Genomic DNA, 22,994 nt, shown 5'->3' on the forward strand with positions numbered 1-22,994 from the left:
ACAGATTAGGAGTGCTTTTGCAAGGAAGAGCGGGCAAATATTGCCAAGTCAAGCTGTGCCATGCTGATAGACTCCTACTCAAGAAGACTGAATGCTGTAATTAAATCAAAAGGTGCTTCAACAAACTATTAGTTTAAGGGTGTGCACACTTATGCAACCAGTTTATAGGTTCATAGGTAGGTACTAGGCTATCTGCCCAAGGGCATTTATAAGCCTAGCCAGTGTGTGTTGGCTTTCACCGCCCCATTGGTTAACTGATCCTGTGTCAAGCAGAGCCAAGGGGTGTATTTTCTGTTACCCACCCACTCGTCAAGGTTTCTCTTGAAGAGTGTTAGTGAGGGGCTCTGCCTGATGTAATCTGGAATTTTTTTCCAAACCATGGGGAGTCTCTGTGACAGGAATCTATCCCTCCAGCATGTTCTATTTATTGTTGTGGTGAGGTTTAGCTCACTAGAGGAGTGGCTCGCAGTTACTTGGATTTCTTTAGGTGGAGCATGTCCATCAGTTGGACATGGCTTTGTAAATCATGCAGAAATCACCTCTGAGTAAGCGATATGCCACTGAGTACAGCCGGAGTTTTTCGGTCGAGCTGCATAGGACATATGTTTAAGGCCAGTAATCCTCTTGGTGAGGTACATTTGTGGTCTTTCCAGCTGTTGGAAGTGTCCTGTGAGGTACATCCCAAATGGAGCATTGTACTCTATGATGGGTCTGATGAGTGACGAGTAGAGGGGCACTATAACCTCTATTTCTAGATGCAAACCCTTTAGTAATTAGATGGGCCACATAGAAGGATTTCCTAACTACTTTGGCAATATGATTGTCAAAGGAGAGATCACCATCTACCTGGGTCCCCAGATCTCTCATTACCTCTTCTGTATTAATGGAGCTGCCACCTATGTGGTAATTTGTGGGTGTTTTGTTTTACCCCAAATGAGATGACTATGCATTTTTTGGCATTTAGCTTGAGGCCATGACTTTGACACCAGGTGTCCCTCTCAGTAAGGCCCTTTTGGAAGATGTCTGTGTCAGCCTGAGAGTCAATTATGGCTCCTAGTTTGCAGTCATCAGCGAACTTGGTTAGCCATAGTCCTCCTGTGTTTGCCTGTACTTCTGAGAAGTATATGCCGAACAGGAGGGGTCCCAGGACCGAGCCTTACGGGACACCACTTGTGACTGGTTTAGAGTCAGACATGGAGCCCGCTATTCTTACCATGTGAGTTCTGTCCGTAAGCCAGTTGGAAACCCCATCTCGTGACGTAGGGGTTTATGTTCAGGCTGGTGAGTTTTTTTGTAATACCAGAGTGGGGAATGGTATCAAAAGCCTTGGCGAGGTCAAGGTAGGCTGTGAGAACCACCTTTCCCTCGTCTATGGCCTTGGTGACTGTCTCAAAGAAGTCAACCAGGTTTAGTAGGCATGCTCTACCCTTAACAAAGCCAAACTGGGTCGGGTCAAGATTTTGAGGTTCCCAAAGTTTTTTTTTAATGAGTTCCGTGATGATGCACTCCATAGCCTTGCAGACCAGGCTAGTCAGGCTTATGGGGCGATAGTTACCAGGGTCAGTTGTGGCCTCTCCTTTGTGAAGAGGAGTAAGCGTTGCTGTGCGCCATTCTATGGGCACGTAGCCTGTGGAGAGGCTGAGGTTAAACAGCGTGTTTAGGCGGGGGGTTAGTTCGTTCTGTAGTTTGTGCAAGACGCAGCCTGGGACACCATCTGGTCCCACTGACGCTGTGTTTTTGGCTTTTGAAAGGGCTGTTTTCACCTGTGCATCTGTGATTTTGGGACACTACACTTTTCCGGTATTGTTGTGGGCTCTTTTGGAGGTGATGGGGGGGTGAAATTTGCACTGAATCTATCTGCCAGGATGTTGGCAATATCAGTAGGTTCAGTATATTTTGTGCTATTTTGCACTAGTTCAGTGTATAGCTGCGAGTTGCCACTTAGATTCTTAACATAGCTAAAGAAGGCTTTGTGGTTATCTTTTGAATTCTTGGCTATTTTTCTTTCGAAGTTAGCCTTGGATGATTTCATTAGGGACCTTAATTTCTTACTAATACTGATCAGGGATGTCTTTCCTTCTTGGGATTTGCTTTTTTTCTGAACTAGTTTCCTCCTTCTATTGTATAGCCTGTTTATTGCAGGGGTCCACCAAACTTATGTACTCCAGCCGCTCTGACGTCGGAGAGAAATGCGACATCAGCCGACGTCGGACCCAGACTTTGGAATCCGGCCGACCGAGGGCTGCCTGAGGCAGGACAACCCATATGTTATGACTGCAGTTGCATTCTTGAAGGACATCTGGTTTCCTTCTCTTACAGGAGTGAGTCTTGGTTTTGCTAGGGATGGCACGATCCATGCATCCCTGTAAGTGCTCACAGAGTGCATTTATAAAGGTTTCTGCATCTTGGGCAGCGTTATCCTTTAGTGTGGGGGTTGTGAAACTTATAAGGTGAAATTTGCTTTAGAAAACTTTTTTACTGTGGTTTCCTTAGTTGGTTCCTTAGTTTATTGTACATTTTTTTATTTTTTTCCCCTAACATATTTGTTTGTTTTCAATTGAACTGTACAGGTTACAGGTCACATTAAATGTGGGAACAGTTTTGAAATGATTTATTGCGGTCTAATTTTTTTATATCACAAAAACCTGGCATTTTAATAGGGGTGTGTACACTTTTTATATCCACTGCATAACAAAGGAAATTATTCTCTTGAGCTAGGACAGAATTGCCTAGACATAGCAAGGCCTTACTAAGTTTAATACTACTGCGACAAAAACATGCAATTACCAGAAAATGAAAATCTAAACCTAAATCAACCACAACTAAAGTACTGAATTTTAAGAAGGAAATAAAAGATGGTGGTGGGATCTTAAGAAAACAGCAGGAAAAACTGCAAAGATATAAGTGGAATTTGTGGGAACAGTACAAGCAGAATAATGATTAGGAAGAGAAGTGAGGTTTAAGGGAAGGCAAGAATTGATGTAACGCTGTATAGTGAATAATAATAAGTTATGTACCTACCATAACGTTCCATGTTAGTTGTCTTCTTCTCGCCTTCTTTCTTGCTGGATGGGTTCGGAGCCGATCCTCGGCTCCGACTCGGCCAATACTAAAGCTCGAGTGCTAATTCCACCGGCTCGAGGCTCCCCTATATCCCACAATGCTAGGCGGTAACTACTCAGATCTCGTTTGATAGCTATACCAAGCAACCCTAGTCTCCATAGAATGGAGAAGGGAAACCCACCTCAATAACAACCTGCGTGAAAGGTATCGCAGACCTAAGAAAGGAGAAAAGGAGGTGGAAGAACGTGTGTGAATGACGACTTCCAGACTTCCAGAGGAAGAACACAAAATGAATTCCTATCGGTCTCTCCAGGCTTGGGGGAAGGAGGGTGGGACGCAAGAAAGAAGGCGAGAAGAAGTCAACTAACATGGAACGTTATGGTAGATACATAACTTTTTAATGTTAAGTTGTCTATCTCGCCTTCATTCTTGCTGGATGGGACCGCGTCCCTAGCACCTTATGGCCTATCGGAACAGACTCTTGAGAACAGTGGAACCAAAGTTGGCACGGCTTCTGGAGACCATGTCCAATTTGTAATGTGAAATGAAGGTATGAGGAGAAGCCCAGGTGGCTGCTGCACAAATGGAATCTATTGGCAGCCTATCCTGAAAAGCTACGGATGTAGCTAATGCCCTAGTTGAATGAGCTCTAGGTCTTGAGGGTAGTTTTTGATGTCTGATCTCATAGATGAAGGTAATTGTAGATGTGAGCCATCTAGAGAGGGATACTTTAGTAACAGGAAGGCCCAATTTCCCTTCCGCATACGACAGAAACAATTGATCAGATTTCCTGAATTGTTTAGTCCTGTCTAAGTAATATCTAAGTTGGTGATGAACATCCAAAAAATGTAGCTTTTTTTCCGACCTGTTTGAATAGTTAGGGAAAAAGACGGGGAGATCAATAATTTGGTTTAGGTTTACTTGAGAGGAAACTTTAGGTAAAAAGGATGGACTGGTACAGAGGGATACCCTATCTTTGTGAAACACTAATTAAGGAGGACGACTGCACAGAGCATGGAGTTCAGATACCCTTCTCGTTGAAGTTATAGCTACCAGAAAAAGTGTCTTCCAAGAAAGCAACTTCAGAGAACATGAAGTCACCGGTTCGAAGGGGGGAAGGATTAAGGATGCAAGAACCAAGTTCAAATCCCATTGAGGCGGGGGATCTTTGATTGAAGATTTGAGAAGAAATACGCCCCTTAAAAAGGCTTTACAGAGTTTGTGAGCCACGATGCTAGACTCCGAGACACCAACATGAAAATTAGATATGGCAGCCAATTGAACTCTAATGGTAGATGCAGATGATCCTAAATGAAAGAGTTCTGCTAGAAAGTCTAGAATAGACTGGATAGGTGCAGTAAAGGGATCTATGTTTTTTGATGTTGCCCAAAAAGAGAAGCGTTTCCATTTGCTACTATAAATCTTCCGGGTAGAAGATTTATGAGAGGCTATCAAGATATCTCGGACTGACCGAGATATTGAGGGAAGCCTGGCTAAGGTTGGAATTGGAGAAACCACACTGTGAGGTTTTAGAGAAAGCAGAGATTGGTGCAGCTGACCCGATTGGTGGGTTAACAGATCTGGTACTGGGTCCAGATGCCAAGGCTGCTCCAAAAGGTAACGATGAAGAAACGGAAACCATATCTGTCGAGGCCAGTAAGGGGCAATGAGGATCATTGTCACTCTCAAAGCGATGGCTTTCTGAATTAGTTGAGATATCAGTGGAAAGGGGGGAAAGGCATATAGAAGTCCCCGGGGCCAATCGTGGACTAGAGCGTCTCTGGTGGGATGGCCTGGTAACGGGAAGAGAGTGAAGAAGTCGTGACACTTGCTGTTTTGGGGAGTAGCAAAAAGATCGCAGCAAGGCTGGCCCCATCTTAGGAATACTTCTTCTAGAACTGATTTCTTTAGAGACCACTCGTGGGGCATGAGAATTGCCCTGCTCAACTTGTCTGCAATAATGTTGGATTCCCCGGGAATGTGCGTTGCTATCAGAAAACGCTGAGAAGAGATCGCCCATTGCCAAAGTCCGAGTGCCTCTCGAAATAAAGGGTATGATCTGGTTCCGCCTTGTTTGTTGATGTACCACACTACGGACATGTTGTCCGTCTGAATTGCAATAGTCCCAGTGGGAAGAGAGTCGTGAAGGGCTTGCAACGCTAAAAGCACTGCTCTCATCTCTAAGACATTTATGTGCAAGTGGCACTCGAAAGGTTGCCACGTGCCTTGGACTGTCCTGCCCTGATAATGCCCCCTCCACCCGATCAGGGAGGCGTCTGTTGTCAACGTGGCGACTGGGGGGGGGGGGAGTGAAGGGTCTTCCTCGGAGAACCTGAGGTGATGTGATCCACCAAGACAGTTGATTCTTGCATGATTGAGTTATTAATATGGTATGGGACATCATGAGCTGTTGAAAGGACCATTGAGTAAACAACATCCATTGGAGGATCCTCATGTGGAAGCGAGCTAAGGGGAGAAGGGGAATAGCTGCTGCCATGAGTCCTAACACCTTCAAAACTAGTCTGGCTTTGACTTTGTTGCATTGTAAGAGAAGGGAAACTTGTTTTCGAATGTCTGACACTCTCTGCTCTGTGAGTCTGGATGAAAGATTGAGTGTGTCTAAGGTGGCGCCTATAAAGTTAATAGATTGACAAGGCGACAAGGCAGATTTTTCAAAATTTATTGAAATGCCTAGAGCTTGGCAAGTTTGGATGGTGAAGTCCTTGGATAGAAGAAGCTGATGTCTGGTGGTGGCAGTAAGGAGCCAGTCGTCTAAATATGGAAACACCTGGAATCCTTGACGTCTCAAGTGAGCCGCGACCACTGCCATGCATTTGGTAAACACACGGGGGGCTGTAGTGAGACCAAAGGGCAGGGCCCTGAACTGGTAGTGACTGGCTCCCAGCCTGAAGCGGAGAAATCTCCTGGAGCGTCTGTTCATCTTGATGTGGTAGTACGCGTCCTGAAGATCTATTGAGCACATCCAATTGTCCTGACCCAAGAAGGGCAGAATGGACTGTAGCGTGACCATCCGGAATTTTGTTTTCCTGACATACTTGTTTAAGTAGCTGAGATCCAGTATGGGTTTCCAGTCCCCTGTTTTCTTTGGTACCAAAAAGAATTTGGAGTAGATTCCGGATCCTTGCTGGTCTGCTGGGACTGATTGGATAGCTCTTTTTGATAGCAGCTTTGAAATTTCTAATGCTGCTTGTTCCCTTAGACTGGGTGGAACGTCTGGAAGGGATCCTTTGGGTTGAGATGGGATGTGAATAAAGGGAATTTTGTAACCCTCGGATATGATCGACTGTACCCATTTGTCTTGAGTAAGGGAAAGCCAGGCTTTTGGGTACAGGGATAACCTTCCCCCGACTGCCTCCGAAGGTGGACAGCCGGGCAGCCCCTCAGGGATGCTGAAAGGGTTTATCAGATAACGTTTCTCTGCTACCCTGGTTTTGCGGACCTCCTCTGCCTCTAGGGCGGCGTCTATTATTATTCCCCACTCTGCCTCTAGAGGAGAATCGACCTTGTGCATCAGATGAGACTCCCTGGGATTGTTTACGGAACCACATCTTTCCTCCCCTCTGACCTTTGGGATAGGGTCTAGAAGGGGTAGAAAAACAGACTCCTACGGCAGAGAGATTCTTACCTTCTACCTCACACCTGGTCAATGTATCCTTCACCTGTGGACCAAACAAGGATGATCCATCAAAGGGAGAATTGGTGAAGGACGCCTTGAAAGGGTCTGCAAAGTTGCACAGCCGCATCCAGGCGTGACATTGTAAGGCAACACCTGTGCCTGTGGCTCTACTCACCCCATCCGCAGCATATGAGACAAGCCGCATGGAGGAGTTAACGATGGAATTCAGGGTTGCCAACTGGGAGTTCATTCTGTCTTGGAACCCCTCAGCTGTAGGATCCTTTATCACTTCACCCATATCCTTGAGTAAATCTGTCTGGAGAGAAGTGAAGTGGCATAAGTAGTTCAGCGACCGCATTGAAAAGGTCGCTGATGAGAACATCCGCTTACCGTACCTGTCCATGGTCCTAGATTCCTTATTAGGAGGATGGACAGGAACCGAAGGATCGGCTAACTCCTTCTTAGTGGCCGCAGCCACCACCATGGCATCAACGGGGACACCTTTGGATAAAAAATCTTTATCTCTAGGGGCAGTAATAAATTTAGATGGCCTCCTCGGGGTAGGTTTCACTGAATCAGGAGCCATCCGGGCCTTCCTTGCCACCACTTCCATAAGGGGGTCAAAGGGAGGGGACACCCAGGAGGTAGAAGGGCGAGAGCCAAATGCCTCAAGATACACTGACTCATCCTCCGAAGGGTTAAGGGCTGGCCAGTTTCCCCTCTGTTTCAGGATGTCCGCAAAGGAGACATCCTCAGAGGGGGATCGAGGGGAACCTTCAGATTCCTCTAAGTCAGTGTCAGAGGTGATAGACTCAGGGGAGTCAATGTGCTTCCTCTTGCACTGCCTCTTCCTAGGGGGATCTCCTACCGGGGCAGGAGAGGCCTCGGAAGAGGAGGAAATTCCCAATGGGGAAACTTGAGGAGTTGGCTCTCTGCGGTCTAATGCAAGGGGGTAGGTAGAAATCACTGCAGGCACTGTAGATGGAGGGGCTGACGGAGCAGACTGTGGGGCAGACCCTGGTTCTAGCACACTCCGCATGACCTCGAAGGCACCCCTATCAGGCAAGGCCGGAGGTCCCCGCTCCGAAGAGACAAGGACCCCCCCGGCACCGACAGGGACAGCTCCGAGGCCGATGTCGGAGCCGAACTCACCAGCGCCGAAGCCCCGAGAGGGAGAGCGGGGTCGGACAAGGGTCCGATGCCACTCGCCCCCTCGGAGCAGACGAGGGAAGCTCAGCGCCGAGATCCCTCCAAGAAGGAGATCGGAGCAGACGACGGAGTCGAAAGGGAAGGTATCAGATCAGACGCACCGACAGTCATGGCTCCGACAAGTCCTGGCTCCGAACTCAAAGGAGTTGGAGGAGGAATATATTGGGGAACGGAAATAGCCACTGACTGCTGAGTCGGGCTATGCAGCATTTGGGCCAGTGCCTCGGACTTGAAAAGTCTACTCACTACCCTTTGCAAATCGTGGTCAGATAGCCTGGAAGACCGTGAGGAATGTGTGCTATGGCTCCGTTCAGAAAGAAGAGGGGATCCTGGCGCCGAGTGCATGGAGACGATAGAGGGGGATCTAGATCTCTTCCTAGAAGGTTGCTCCGATAACAGTATCGGAGCCAACGGAGTTTTATCAACCTCGGCTCCAGCCGGAGCCGAGGTAACAGTATGAGGCTTGGAAACATCGGCTCCGGCCAGAGCCGATGTCGAAGCAGACTTTACATTTCCAGAAGTCGACTCAGAAACCGGAGCCGACTGCTTGGAAGTTTTAGAAGGCTTCCCCGACACAAACTGAGTCGGGGGGCCTTCAGGCTTTAATAAGCAACGCAAGATTAATGTATTCTTGCGTTCCTGCCTGACTCTAGGGCTAAAACCATGGCAAACAGCACAAGAGTCCTGCAGGTGCAAAGGTCCCAGGCAATACACACAAGAAGTGTGACCGTCTGTCAGAGACATTTTCTGACAGCACGAGTCACACTTCTTGAAGCCTGAGACCTTAGATTCCTTAGACATAATAAAAGGTCCAAGAAAAACACACACACAGGCCTTAATTAAAAATAAAATACCAGTCAAACAAGGGGACTAGAAGGGGCCTAAGGCCTAAAACTAAAGGGAAATAAAAGAAGGAATTAAGGGCAACAAAGTTGTCGAACCAGGAAAAGGGGAATTTAAAACTAAAGGTTTTAGTGAAAAAAAGAGTACTAGGGGTCTAAGATTGAAAATTTTAGAATTAAATCTTTGACTAACCTGCCAGAGCCGGTAGAAAAGCACCTCGTCAGCTAAGCGGCAAACAAGATCTGAGTAGTTACCGCCTAGCATTGTGGGATATAGGGGAGCCTCGAGCCGGTGGAATTAGCTCTCGAGCTTTAGTATTGGCCGAGTCGGAGCCGAGGATCGGCTCCCAACCCATCCAGCAAGAATGAAGGCGAGATAGACAACTTAACATTAATTGTTAAAAAATAACATACATATAATGCATGAAAATGAAAAATGTCTAATGGTTTTCTTTCTTTCTCTGTGTACCCATGTTTTTACTAAATATATGAGAGTTTAACAAAGATATTTAAAAAATACTCAGTATAAATGAAGCCTTATTAAAAGTACCATCCTTAAAAATTAGGGAGAGGCAGTGATGCACTGATTCATGTTGCTGCCTTAGTGCTCGAATACAGTTTGAGTTCTAGCTGGACACCTTGAGGGCACAGTCTGTACTGTTCACTCAGTGCTGGTGCGGGTTTTCACTGTTGCCACCAGTTTCTACCCACATTCCCAAACAGAATGCAGAAAGGTGAAAGGTCAGTCCTCCAAAATGCGTGCATCTGTGCAAGCATCCTGCAACAGACGGGCATCCTTTCAAGAACTGGTTCAATGTCTGTTTGCCAGGAAAGGCTCCAGCTTCCCCAACATTATGGACAGGAAAAAGTAAACTTCTGAAAAATGAATGAATGAATAAATGCACGAACCACATTACAAACACGAAAAGGTATATAAATATGCTTAATTAAAACTCTACATACAATCTTAATAGACTTTTCAAAGACTGGTAATTAAAGGCTTATAAATTTCAACCTACAATTTAATTTGGCAGTTAAATGAGGTCACCAATCATCTTTCAATGTTTCACTGTTATAATTCTCTTAAGATCAATAACCAGAACAGTTGAACAATTGCAATTACAGCACAGATATTTAACTCTTGGAGTTTAATCAATGGCATAGTCAAATCCCCAGCAAATTAAATAAGCTTGCCAATTCAACATAAACTTATTATCAGATGACATTACAAAATTATCGTAAAATTCTGCAGTCCCTCTCACATTTACATACGCATAAGCAAGTGCACAGTTTGTGTTTGGTAATAACTTAAAAGCACTTGTGAAAATGAACAGATGCAACTCTTAAAACTAAGTGCCCAAGATTCACCTAAATACACACAAAGTCAACAGCAGCAGTTCTTGAAGCAACTATGCCAAACATATTTAAAGGAAACTGCAAATCCCGTTCTCTTGAAAACATATGCATATGTTCTCTACAGCAGCAAAAATGTTTACAGAGAAGACTGAATAAAGTCTCCAAAATGACAGCTATATAAGATAACAATTCCAAAGTTAACACCTCAATAAAATTCTATTGCGATGGAAAACTCTGAGCCTTTGTAGACTATGAGGCATTTGTAGACTATGAGGCAATGTACCTGGTCTGGCAAACTGCAGCAGAGGTGGTTCATTACAATGCACGTAAATGAAGAGGTTTCACACATCTGGTCGAACTTTCCATTGACAGAAGGATCTTTCCATTTTAGAACTGGCTGAATGCACACTTTGTCGAGTGCGTGAAAAGTTGAAGCTTGCAATGTCATATGTGAGGTAAGTGAGAGAGGGTTGCAATGTCAAATTTGTAAAGAAAGTTTTGGCATGGAGTTTGAGTATGTACGTGTGTGAGTACATGCATGTGATTAAGTGCACGTGTATATGCATGTGACTGTTTATGCATTAGGGTTAGCATAAAGGCTAGGGAAGGGGAGGCATGTATTGCTATGTTTGGCTACTTGTATATCTGAAGCATGTGTGTGTTTAGTGGTACTTTTAGGAAAAGAGTGTTTAGTATCCTAATATGCAAGGCTGAGGTTAAGGGGCAGGCATAGCGTTAGCACACACAAGTAAGGTTGTGCCGGGGGGGGGGGGGCAAACTCCACCCTTACCCTTACTCTTGAGCTAGCTCTAAGCATGCTCTTAATCACACTTGTTTGGGAGGGCTTCGGCTGAAGCACTAGACAAAGGTAAGAGCTCTGAAAGACTAGTCGGCTGTGGGCTGCTTGCAGGTAGGCTACACTAAGAAGTGAGGACAACAGTAGTTAATACTATGATGACATGTTAAGAGCATATGCTTAATGCATCTAATTAGTATATGTGCAGGCCTATCCTTACATTAAACAGTACTCATTTACACTCTACTGTGGGTCCACAGGTTTGGTGAACAAGCCCAAAGACCTACTTGCCACTGAGGAGTTTGATCCCCTGGATCCCATGTTGAAACTTGCATGTGCCCATGCAGTTATCCATCCTTGCAGTATGAGATGGTTTACCTTTAAAACCGCGATTTGCAGAAGGGTGAACAGCACATATCCGAAAGGCAGTTTGCAAGGTTTGCAAACACCGAACAGAAAAAGGTTCGAATGTGCAATGAGCGAATGCACAGTGAGATTCGCTTATTGCACATTCGACATTCAGGGGTGGACTGCATTATAGTGAGGATCGTGAAATGGTTCCTTTCCCCACTGTAATGTGATCTTGGAGTTAGAATAATAAAGTAGGGGGTGTGGGGGGGCTTGCCCCCCTGCTTTACACTTGTTTTTTTCTTCTTCGACTTTCATGTTTGAAAAACAGCGAATCTGCTGTTCGATTTGCTGTTTTTCAAACATGTAGGTTTGTCGACATTGTTAGTTTCATGGTTTCGAGTCGCTCATATGAGCACTCGCCCTTCTGCAAATCGCGGTTTTAAAGGTAAACCTAATATGCAAGGCTGAGGTTAAGGGGCAGGCATAGCGTTAGCACACACAAGTAAGGTTGTGCCGGGGGGGGGGGGCAAACTCCACCCTTACCCTTACTCTTGAGCTAGCTCTAAGCATGCTCTTAATCACACTTGTTTGGGAGGGCTTTGGCTGAAGCACTAGACAAAGGTAAGAGCTCTGAAAGACTAGTCGGCTGTGGGCTGCTTGCAGGTAGGCTACACTAAGAAGTGAGGACAACAGTAGTTAATACTATGATGACATGTTAAGAGCATATGCTTAATGCATCTAATTAGTATATGTGCAGGCCTATCCTTACATTAAACAGTACTCATTTACACTCTACTGTGGGTCCTCAGGTTTGGTGAACAAGCCCAAAGACCTACTTGCCACTGAGGAGTTTGATCCCCTGGATCCCATGTTGAAACTTGCATGTGCCCATGCAGTTATCCATCCTTGCAGTATGAGATGGTTTACCTTTAAAACCGCGATTTGCAGAAGGGTGAACAGCACATATCCGAAAGGCAGTTTGCAAGGTTTGCAAACACCGAACAGAAAAAGGTTCGAATGTGCAATGAGCGAATGCACAGTGAGATTCGCTTATTGCACATTCGACATTCAGGGGTGGACTGCATTATAGTGAGGATCGTGAAATGGTTCCTTTCCCCACTGTAATGTGATCTTGGAGTTAGAATAATAAAGTAGGGGGTGTGGGGGGGCTTGCCCCCCTGCTTTACACTTGTTTTTTTCTTCTTCGACTTTCATGTTTGAAAAACAGCGAATCTGCTGTTCGATTTGCTGTTTTTCAAACATGTAGGTTTGTCGACATTGTTAGTTTCATGGTTTCGAGTCGCTCATATGAGCACTCGCCCTTCTGCAAATCGCGGTTTTAAAGGTAAACCGTATCAGACATTTAATGGCATCTTCACAGAGACATGATCACACATTTAATGGCATCTTCAGAGAGACGATCACACATTTAATGGCATCTTCACAGAGACACGATCACACATTTAACAGCATCTTCACAGAGACACGATCACACATTTAACAGCATTTTCACAGAGACATGATCTCACATTTCATTTTTTTCTTTCTGTACCTGTTGTGGCACCTGCTGAGCAGCTAGCAGTCTGCTCCAACTTCATGTCCACACCAGCTTCAATGTTCTCCTTGTTGTCAGCGTGTTTTTTGGGTATCCGACTCTTGGAAGGCAAAATGGGTAGCTGGGACAGGTAAGACACCGAAGGGACTACAGCAGTTTTCCCTAGTTCCTCGGCAACTTCTATAACAATTATAAAGAAACAATATTGTAACTAACAACTACAAAAAAACAATATTGTAATTAACAGCTACAAAGAAACAATGTTGTAATTAACAGCTACAAAGAAACAATGTTGTAATTAACAGCTACAAAGAAACAATGTTGTAACTAACAATACTTCACTCATCTATCACCCCTCATCACTCCCAGCATTAATGAACTCACCACAGCAACAGTCAATTTTAAATAACACATTTTAACAGCTTACGTTTACAAAATTACAGCTTCCAAAAAAACACATTTTCTGCAAACACTTAACTAAAGACGGCAGTCTGACTGATTTACTTATCTAGGTCTCATCTAAAGAACCGAAAGTCAGCAGGACTGGGGAATACCAAATATGGATAGAATTCAAAGGAAATCCATCTAGGTGGAAGAAGGGATGAAAAAAGTTGTGTACAGGACTCAGCTACAGGTCAAGACAGGACACAATGCAACACAGCACAAACGGATGCAAGGAAATTCTCCTGGAAAATGAGCTACAACATTAAACCTATAAACAGTGTACACTCAAATAAATAATGTTTATTTTCCAGGCCAGGTCTAAAGTACCAATAGCCAACAGTTAGACTGACATAAAGGTCAACAAAGAGATGCTTAAGCAGTGTCTGTAGTGTCTCTGTTTCGGAGATACTACTCCTGCTGTCATACACGATAAAGTCTACAGAACAAACAATGCGAGACAAAAGTCTTGACAGCTGAGCCGTGGAAATAAAAAAAATGATACATTAGCACACTTGCCTTTGCTGCTAGAAGAGCAGAGGGCTGTGGGCTCTATTTCCACTCCATGCGACTACAGTGTAGCATTAGGGGAATGATGCACTGCTGTATGTGTCACCTTTTAGATGTGATGTTAAATCAAGATCTAATCTCCTTGAGTTGGTGGCAGAGGGCTGTGGGTTCTATTCCCACTCCATGTGACTGCAATGCAGCATTAGGGGAGTGACGCATTGCTGTGTGTCATCTTTCAGATAATCTCCTCATACGGATATAAAAGATCCCATGGCACCTAGAGAAAAGAGTAGGGAAAGCTCCCCAATGCCATGACCATTTCCCCTAGGAGTATAAATACCAACTCTGGTCTCACCTGACAACAGGCCAGTAGCCTAATGGGACTAACACAGTCAAAGGAAAAACAAAAATAAATGTAGAAACAAATATTTACTTAGCATTCATGCACAGTTTGTGGACATTTTAATACAAGGAGGGTAAAGCACAAATCTTGGCAGTTGAAACAAAGAGGTGATGTTCTTTGACAGAACTGCTGCAAAATACAGTTGAAATTCTGCTCCACCCTTCCAAACACACACAAGTTTTAAATTTTTTCACAGAAAAACTTAACTGTATTGTATTCTGAACATATAGAATACAGTGATGATACCCCTTGGGTATATATTTTAAAACTAAATTAAAGTGTGTTTAGTACTAGTAAAAAAAAAAAAATCTCATATACGCACCCAAACTTCTGTCCCACAATGACTGTTTGTCTCAGGCTGCAGCATTCTACTCTGCATTTCAAGGCTCAGGTTAATGGGATACATAGCCATTTTTACTTCCCATTTTCAAAAGTTTACTTTTAATGCTAGAACGATGCTCGCCTGAATACGTTTTTAACAGTTTCTCCATACGTGTGAGACACAGCAACAGAAATAAAAAATATTCTGTCCAAGCTAGTAACAATTAAAAAAACATACGTACCTAAATAAATCATCAAATGTACAACACCTATTGCGGATGTAGGATGCTTTCAGCTACAAACCTGGAATGGTCTCATCAATGTGGAAGTTGATTTCCGTCATGATGGAAAACCCACTGCTCCGTCAAGAAAAAAGTAGTGACCTGGGAGGGTCTTCCAGTACTGATTCGGTATCATTCAAGCAATGCCCTACTCTTCAAATGTACAGCAGAATGTCACCTGTCATCAGTCTTGAAAGACCACAATGTCCCGCCCTCAACAAGAAGCTTCTACACAAACAGCAGCGTTACTTATTGTTATCTGCTAGCTAAAAGCTAAATGAGGTGCTACATATGTGCAGAAAGCATCTCATATCTGGAGTATTATCAGTAGGGTGATGGTAGCATTTATGATCCCTGGCAGAATACAGGGTTAATATAAGGAGGTTACTTTAAAGGTTGGAATCAATAACTAAGGTGGAAGGGTTTCTTTCTGACAATGTTTCTCAGTGGAGGAACCAGGCAGGGATGTCAACTTTCCCCACTGTCATTTCCTTTATATTAAACAGGCGACTCAAATTCAAGGCTGTAACAGGCATGGTAATCAAGAAAGGTCATCTTTATTTGCAATTTACATTAATTTGGACTTCATACATTTGAAAAGAAATGTTGGTGTTATGGAACATTGAAACAATTTAAAGTCTTCGTGGGATACAAAATAAATAAAAACAAAAGTTATAACAAAAGATGCGTGTTGTCTGTTTCCATCCCTGTTCCAACAGATGGGTATCATATCTGTCTAGGATACGACTTCGGCCACTCTCAGACTTTGGATCCAAGGCTCACACTTCTCCCTTTACTAAGTATCTCAAATTGATTTTGCCCACACCCTATTACAAAGACTATTATATCATTATTAAAAGACAAGAGCAACTCCTGACCTAGGGCTTGAAGAGTACAAGGGCAAGCCACTGGACCTATTAGTGCAATCACTCAAGAAATAAGGAAGAAGACAGGTGGAACAGGGACAGGAAAGGAGAAAGGGAAGCTAAAGACAGAAACAGACAGCATGGATCTATCATTATTGCAAATGTACAGCTTTTGTATCCTAAGTTGTCTTTTCCAGAAGCTGCTCAATCATAATCAGCTACCTTATCTTGGGAGGTCTCAAGGAAGGATATTCGGGAGAACACCTGAACCAAATGAAGCTCTAGACCTACACTGAAAATTCAACTTGTAGTGAGATATGAAGGTATGGACAGTGGACAAAGTAGCTGCAGCATAAATGTCATCAACAGGTACCCAAGAAAAAGGCAGTGGAGGTAGCAACTGATCTAGCAGAATGAGCCTTAGGAGGTTTAGACAAGAGCAGTCCTTTCTCCTTACAGACATGGGAAATGCATTCATGAGAAAGAGCTGCTTTAGACGTACAGGTTCCTTTTCCTTGGCTAAATTGGATAAAGTACAACTGGTCAGACTTTCTGACCTTAGTACGATGCAGATAAAATCGGAGTTGACTGTGCATATTCAGAAGGTGTAACATGTATTTTCCTTTATTGGTAAACTGTGGAAAAAGAGCAGGAAGACTGATAGACTGACTAAGTGATAATTCAGAAGCCACTTTAGGAAAAAATGACAGATTTGTTCTCTACGCGACTTGATCTATGTGGAAAAGCAGGTTTAAAGGACATGAAGCTCTGATATTCTCCTTGAAGTGACTGGGTTTTCCAAGGCAGGTATTTCAAATCAACTGGAGCCACAAGTTCAAAATGGGGTCTCATCAAACCTTGTAGTAGAATAGTAATATTACAATGGAAAACAGGATCTCTAAGTGGAGCCTGCAACAGGAAGGTGCCCTTCAAGAAGGCTTTGGGGAATCTTAGGAGTACCAATGGGTGACTGATTCCCCACAATGTGAAAACTGGAAACAGCTGCTAACTGGACATTAATGGTAGAGTAGCTAGACCCACTGTGAAAGAGTGACCAAGTAGTTTAAGAAAACCAAGGGAGGAGCCGAAAAGGGATTCACATTCCTACTGAAAGCCCAAATAGAAAATATTTTCCATTTACTGTTACAAATCTTCCTGGCAGAGGGTTTTTGTGCAGAGGCCTGAATGTGTATAGATTGGGATGAAAGCATGAACTGTCTCACCATCATTAGAACTGGAGAAGCTATATGGTCAACTTGAGAGCTACTATGTCCAGGTGAAACATCCCAAAAGGATGTGAAAAGATCTAGAACAGGGCTCAGCACCTGAAGAGGGCAAGTCAGATGAGACCAAAGGAAGGAAAACCACACCTGTCTACACCAGAATGGAGCAAGAGGGGAATAAGCACAAAAGAGATCAGGGGACCAAAGGCGGGTCAGGGCATCTTTTGCAGAATGTCTCATTTGGAAGATTAGGGCAAAGAACCTTCTGCATTTGGTGTTGGAGGGGGGAAGCAAAGAGACTGCAGCCAGGTTAGTCTCAGCAGCTAAAATCTGATCTGCAACTGTCAGATTGAGGGACTACTCGTAAGGACAGACCTTCTCAAGTCCCAGTATGTGTGTTGCTATCAGAAAACTATGAGAAGACATTGCACACTGCCAAACCTTCATGGCCTCTCAACACAGCACATAAGAATGTGTTCCTCCCTGCTTGTTGATGTACCCGACTACTTACACACTGTCCGTCTGGATGAAGATCACAGTCCTGGTAAGTATGCAACACTAAGAAGACTGCCCTCATCTCCATAATACTAAAGTGAAGCTTGTCCTCTAAAGAGGACCTCATACTTTGGACAGTCTTCCCCCCAAAAAAGTCCCTCTATCCCAATCAAGATGCATCTGTGGTTTCTGTGACCTGGGGAGAAGGAAGAACAAAAGGTCTACCCATGAGATACAACTGGAGAATCTAGCCACCACTGACTACAAGTTTTGTAGATTTTTGAGAGAGACACTGGAAAATTCAGGGGCTGAAACCTCAATGACCACAAGTTTTGTAGATTTTTGAGAGAGACACTGGAAAATTCAGGGGCGGAAACCTCAATGACCACTGATGAAGTCCATTGGAGCACCATCATATAAAACTTGGTAGGGGAACTAAGGTAATGGCAAATGACACTAAGCAGAGAAGACGCAGGAAATCAACTTTGCTGGTGGCTTCTGATGAGAAAGTACTGTTGTCACTTGTTGAAGAAGTGTGGTAATCCTGGATGCTAGCAGCCTGGATACCTGAAGCACTGTATCTCTATAAGCTCTGATGAATTCTAGGGCTTGAACTGGGTGAAGCTTTGGTTTGGCCGTGTTTACAGTCATTCCCAATCATAAGCAAATGTACAGCAAGGAGTCCCCGGCTTGAAACAGAAGACTGCTTATAGGGGTAGTTAAGAGTTATGAGCCAGTCATTGAGGTATGGGAACATTCGGAACCCCGACAGCCTAAGATGGCCTACAACTACTGCTATGTATTTGGTGAACACCCAAGGGGAGAGGGGTGTAGAGACACCAAAGAAGGGCAGGGCTCTGAACTGAAAATGACCGACTCCCAGCTGGACGTGAAGAAATCTCCTGGAGTTTGTCCATCTTTATGTGATAGTATGTGTCTTGTTGATCTACCGTGCGCATCCAATTGTCCTTTCTCAAAAATGCTAGCATGGACTGTATCATGACTATCTGGAAGCTTAACCTCTTCCGTGTGTCTGTTCAAGTGACGGAGGTCCAAAACTGGCCTTAGGCTCCCATTTTTCTTTGGCACTAAAAAGAACCTTGAGTAAATTCTGGATCCTTGATGGATTGGTGGGACCTCTTGGATTTCTTGCATGTCTAGCAGCTTTCTTACCTCTATGACTGCTGCCTTTTGCTGAGAAAGTGGTACAATGGGTAATTTCCTTGAAAGATGGGGATGAGAAAGAAAGGGAATGGTGTAACCTCTGGTTATAATCCTCTGCACCCAAGTATTTCAAGTGATGAACACTCAGGCCATGGGGTACAGGGAGAGGCCCCCTCCCCCAAACTGAATGGTAGTCGGGCAACTGTTCAGGAGTGCTGAAAAGGGACTCTGCAAGCCATGTTTATGTGTACCACCTCCGCTGCAAGGGGTGATTGTCCACCGTTAATGTCGACCACCCACCCCACCCCTTCAAGGAGAAGTCCCTCAATCACAAACATATTACATCTCTTCACCAAAGCCCAGAAGCTGAAGGCGGTGCAAATGGAGCACTGCTTATCTAAAATGAATAGCTGCTAAACAGTAAAAGCAATCTGTGTGCACATCAGAGTTTGGTATTTTACGGCCACAAACCACACATTTCTTAAAGCCATAAGGCTAAACTACCAATAGAACTACCCAAAAAACACTAATCTTAGCAACAATACACAAAGGTTAGATGCAACTAGACAAAGGTTCAAGGGAACCTAGGGGATAAGAACATACCTTTGAACCTCTTACAGCAAGAAAACTGGACCAAGATATAAATAATGGAGGGACAAAGGCCCAAAAATATGGATAACTTTTAAATATTGCTCTTACAAGCTTAGAAAGTTGATAGAACAGATTTGATTTTGCATTAACATTGCATATTGCCAATATCCTGGCAGATCGATTTAGTGCCAACTTCACCCCCTCTCACCCCTAAAGGGCCCATCTCAATACCAAAAGATTGCCAAATTCTGGTAATCACGGCCACATAGGTAGAAACCGCACTCTCCAAAAAGTACAGTTGTGTACACTTACCATAAATGTAGATGTTCGAGTGTATTCACTGTTGCAGTCATCACTGTAGGGTTCTTCCTGCCGGCAGGCAGTCCTCGGTCGGCCAGAATCCCAAAGTCTGGGTCCGGCGTCGGCTGTTCAGTCATGCTCCCTAACGTCAGAGCGCCAGGAGTACAAAGCTGCCAGCCGACGCCATGTTCTCCAGTTTTTCTTGCCCCAGATGTCAGGTGCCTAAAAATGAAGGCCAATAGTAAAAAAACAAAAAATAACATAACACAAACCCCATAGCCTGTAGCAAATACACCTCAGAAGAAAGGTGAAGTAGGTAAGCACACCAGTGAAAGTATAAGAGGGGACAGGAGGGAGGGTAACCCAGACTGCAACAGTGAAGACACTCGAACATCTACATTTATGGTAAGTGTACACAACTGTACTATGTTCATCGTGTTTCACTGTTGCAGTCATCACTGTAGGGTTGAATCCCAAAGCTGAGATAAGGGGTGGTGGTTATAGAGAAGAAGGGGCGGCTAGAAGGCCCTGCAAGACTGCAGAAGCAAAGCCTGCCCTAGACTTAGAGTAAAGAGGGAGATTATAGTGCTTAGAGAAAGTATGCACTGAACTCCAAGTTGCAGCTTCCAAAATATCTTTGGTAGGTACTCCCCTGAGAAAGGCAGCTGAAGTAGCAGCAGCTCTGGTAGAGTGAGTCCTAATTTTTCCTGGAATTTGCTTTCCATGATGAGAGTAACAAAATCTGATTCCAAGCGCAATCCATTTAGAAATGGTCTATTTTGAAATGGCTTTGCCTTGGGAATTTGTTGCATAAGAAACAAACAGTTGCTCTGTTTTCCTGATATCCTTGGTTCTGTCCAGGTAAAAACGAAGTTGTCTGTGTACATCCAAGGAATGCAAGATCCTTTCCCCTTTATTTTGTGGATTAGTGAAAAAAGTTGGCAGGTGAATAGTTTGATTTAAAGCCACTTTGGAAACCACTTTAGGCATGAAAGTACGATTAGTCCTTAAAGACACCCTATCTTGGTGAAAAATAATATAAGGTTCCACAGCCATGAGTGCTTGCAACTCCGACACTCTCCTGAAGTCAAAGCCAGTAGGATAGCTGTCTTCCATGATAAAAACTTAATATCAGTTGTGGCAGCAGGCTCAAAAGGAGGCAGAGTGAGATTTTCCAGAACATAGTTAAGGTCCCACGCAGGTATGGGTGGTGTCCTAGGGAGCCTTAAATTCTTTGCTCCTCGTAGATATTGTTTCAGAAGTGGATGCAAAAAGAGTGGAGGGTCTGTATTGTAATGTGCAAAGATAGCTGAGGCATGAATTTTTATGGAGGAGAAGGATAAACCCTTATGTAGCATGTCTGTTAGGTAAAGCAAAATCAAAGGGATATTAGGAATGAGAGGATCCGAATCCTGAGCATGCATCCAGGTGCAAAATCTCTTCCATTTACCTGCATAAGATTTTCTAGTGCTAGGCCATCTGGCTTCTAAGACAACATCCATGACCTTTTCGGGAAGGGGAGGATTAATCATAGATCCTGAATTCGCCAGGCTGTCAGGCTGAGAGTTTTGACATGAGTGTGCAGAACCTGTTCCTGGTGTTGGGACAATAGATTGGGAATCTGAGGCAAAATCCAAGGTGGTTTCTGAGATAGATTCTTCAGTGTTGAGTACCAGAATTGACAAGGCCAATTTGGGGCCAGTAGAATCATCATGTTGGGCTTGTCCTGCTTGATCTTTAATAACACCCGTGGTAGAAGATGTAGTGGTGGAAAGGCATACCCCTTGAGGTTTTTCCAACTGGATGATAGTGCATCCACTTTCCATGCTAGCTTGTGAAAAGTCCTTGTGCATAAAATCTGTAACTGGTGGTTGAAGGGGGATGTAAATAGATCTATGTCCGGGCAGCCCCAGGCTTCTGTAATTGTCTTGAATATGTGGGTGTCTAGCATCCACTCTGACAAGTTCCTGCTCAGGCTGTCTGCCAAAGTATTTTGTTTCCCTGGCAGGAACTGAGCTTGTAGATCCACTTTGCAAGCTAGTGCTGTGTTCCATAGAGTCATGGCTAGTCTGCAAAGGGGGTAGGAATGTGAGACCCTCTGTTTGTTTATGTACCACATAACTGTGGTGTTGTCTGTTCATATCAGTAGTTGTCCTGGTTGTAGAAGATCCCTGAAAGCCAGGAGGGCATTCTGAACAGCTAACATCTCTTTTAAATTGATATGTAGGTGCTTCTGATCCTCTGTCCAAAAACCTTGCAGACCCTTTCCCTGCAAGTGGGCTCCCCATGCGTAATCTGAGGCGTCCGTGGTTAATACTTGGCTGGCTGGAGGTAGACTGAAGGCTTTGCCTTTGTTGTGAAGACATGCCATGGTCCACCAATGGAATTCCTTTTGTAGGCAAGGCAAGACAGCAATCTGTGTGTCTAGACTGTGGCAATGCTGGGACCATACACTTTTTAGGTACCATAATATTTTTCTCATATGTAGTCTTGCATTTGGAATGAGAAGGATGCAGGAGTCCATGTAACCCAAAGCCTGCAGGAATTTCCTTGCAGTTAGCTGAGTTACAGAAGCCAAGGTTTTGAAAGTGGAAGCCAGCTGTAGTTGTTTTTCAGATGTCAGGAATGCCATCTGGGTTGTTGTGTTTAAAAGAGCACCCAGAAAAGTTATCTGTTGTGTGGGGGTCAAATTTGACTTTTTTATGTTTACAGTGAATCCCAGGTACTTGAGAAGATTTTGAACAAATTCCAGGTGCTGGAGTAAAACATCCTTGCTGTCTGCTTGAATAAGGCAGTCGTCCAGATAAGGGTAAATCTGAATACCCTTGAGTCTGCAATAAGCTACTACTGGTGCCAGGCACTTGGTGAAGACCCTGGGCGCAGTAGACAAGCCAAAGGGCAGCGCAGAGAATTGGTAATGTTTCGAGTCAGCCTTGAACCGGAGGTATTTTCTGCACTCCTGTCTGATAGGGATGTGTAGGTACGCCTCCTTTAAATCCAATGTCACCATCCATGCATTTTTGCTCAACATTGGCAGGAGCTGCTGCAGAATAAGCATTTTGAACTTTGGCATCTCCAGGAAAGTATTTAAGACTGACAGATCCAGGATGGGTCTCCATGAGTTTTGCTTTCTGGGAACTAGTAAAAGCCCTGCCCCGTCTCTGATTGTGGAACAGGTTCTATGGCCCTCATAGCCATGAGGGATCCCACCTGGTTTAATGCCTCGGACCATTGGCGTTTTGGTAGGTCTGGCCATCCGTTTGGTCTTGGCAAGGTATGAAAGTGGAATTTGTAACCTCTTGAAACTACATCCAGAACCCACTTGTCTTGGGTTATGTAAATCCAATTTTGTTGAAAAAGAGAGTTTTCCTCCTAGAGGTGCATCCAGGAGAGAAGTTCCTGGAGCCATGCAGGGGGGGGGGTCACTGAGCCTGTTTTCTGTATGATTGAGGTCTGTCCTCTCCACCCCTGGAGGTGGAAGCACTCCATTGTCTAGGTCTGTAAGAGGTCTGTGTTTGAAGCCTCCCTCTGGTGCGTCTACATCTACCCCTCTGAGACCTGTCCGAGCTGGGAAAAGACCAATTTTTTGC

General features: G+C 44.3%; 1 protein-coding gene across 3 annotated transcripts in view; it reads right to left on the reverse strand.

Moving 5' to 3' along the window:
* The window catches only part of ABL2 (ABL proto-oncogene 2, non-receptor tyrosine kinase), an 843,971-nt gene that overhangs the window by 74,419 nt on the left and 746,558 nt on the right, over window positions 1–22,994 (reverse strand). For all 3 annotated transcript variants that reach the window (XM_044085241.1, XM_044085243.1, XM_044085242.1), the window contains exon 10: window positions 12,807–12,989. In XM_044085241.1, the coding sequence (XP_043941176.1) occupies window positions 12,807–12,989 (183 nt within the window). The remainder of the gene's footprint in view (window positions 1–12,806; window positions 12,990–22,994) is intronic.

This window comes from Protopterus annectens, chromosome 10.part0 (genome assembly GCF_019279795.1).
Source record: "Protopterus annectens isolate FY-2018-M chromosome 10.part0, PAN1.0, whole genome shotgun sequence".
Lineage (NCBI taxonomy): Eukaryota > Metazoa > Chordata > Ceratodontiformes > Protopteridae > Protopterus > Protopterus annectens.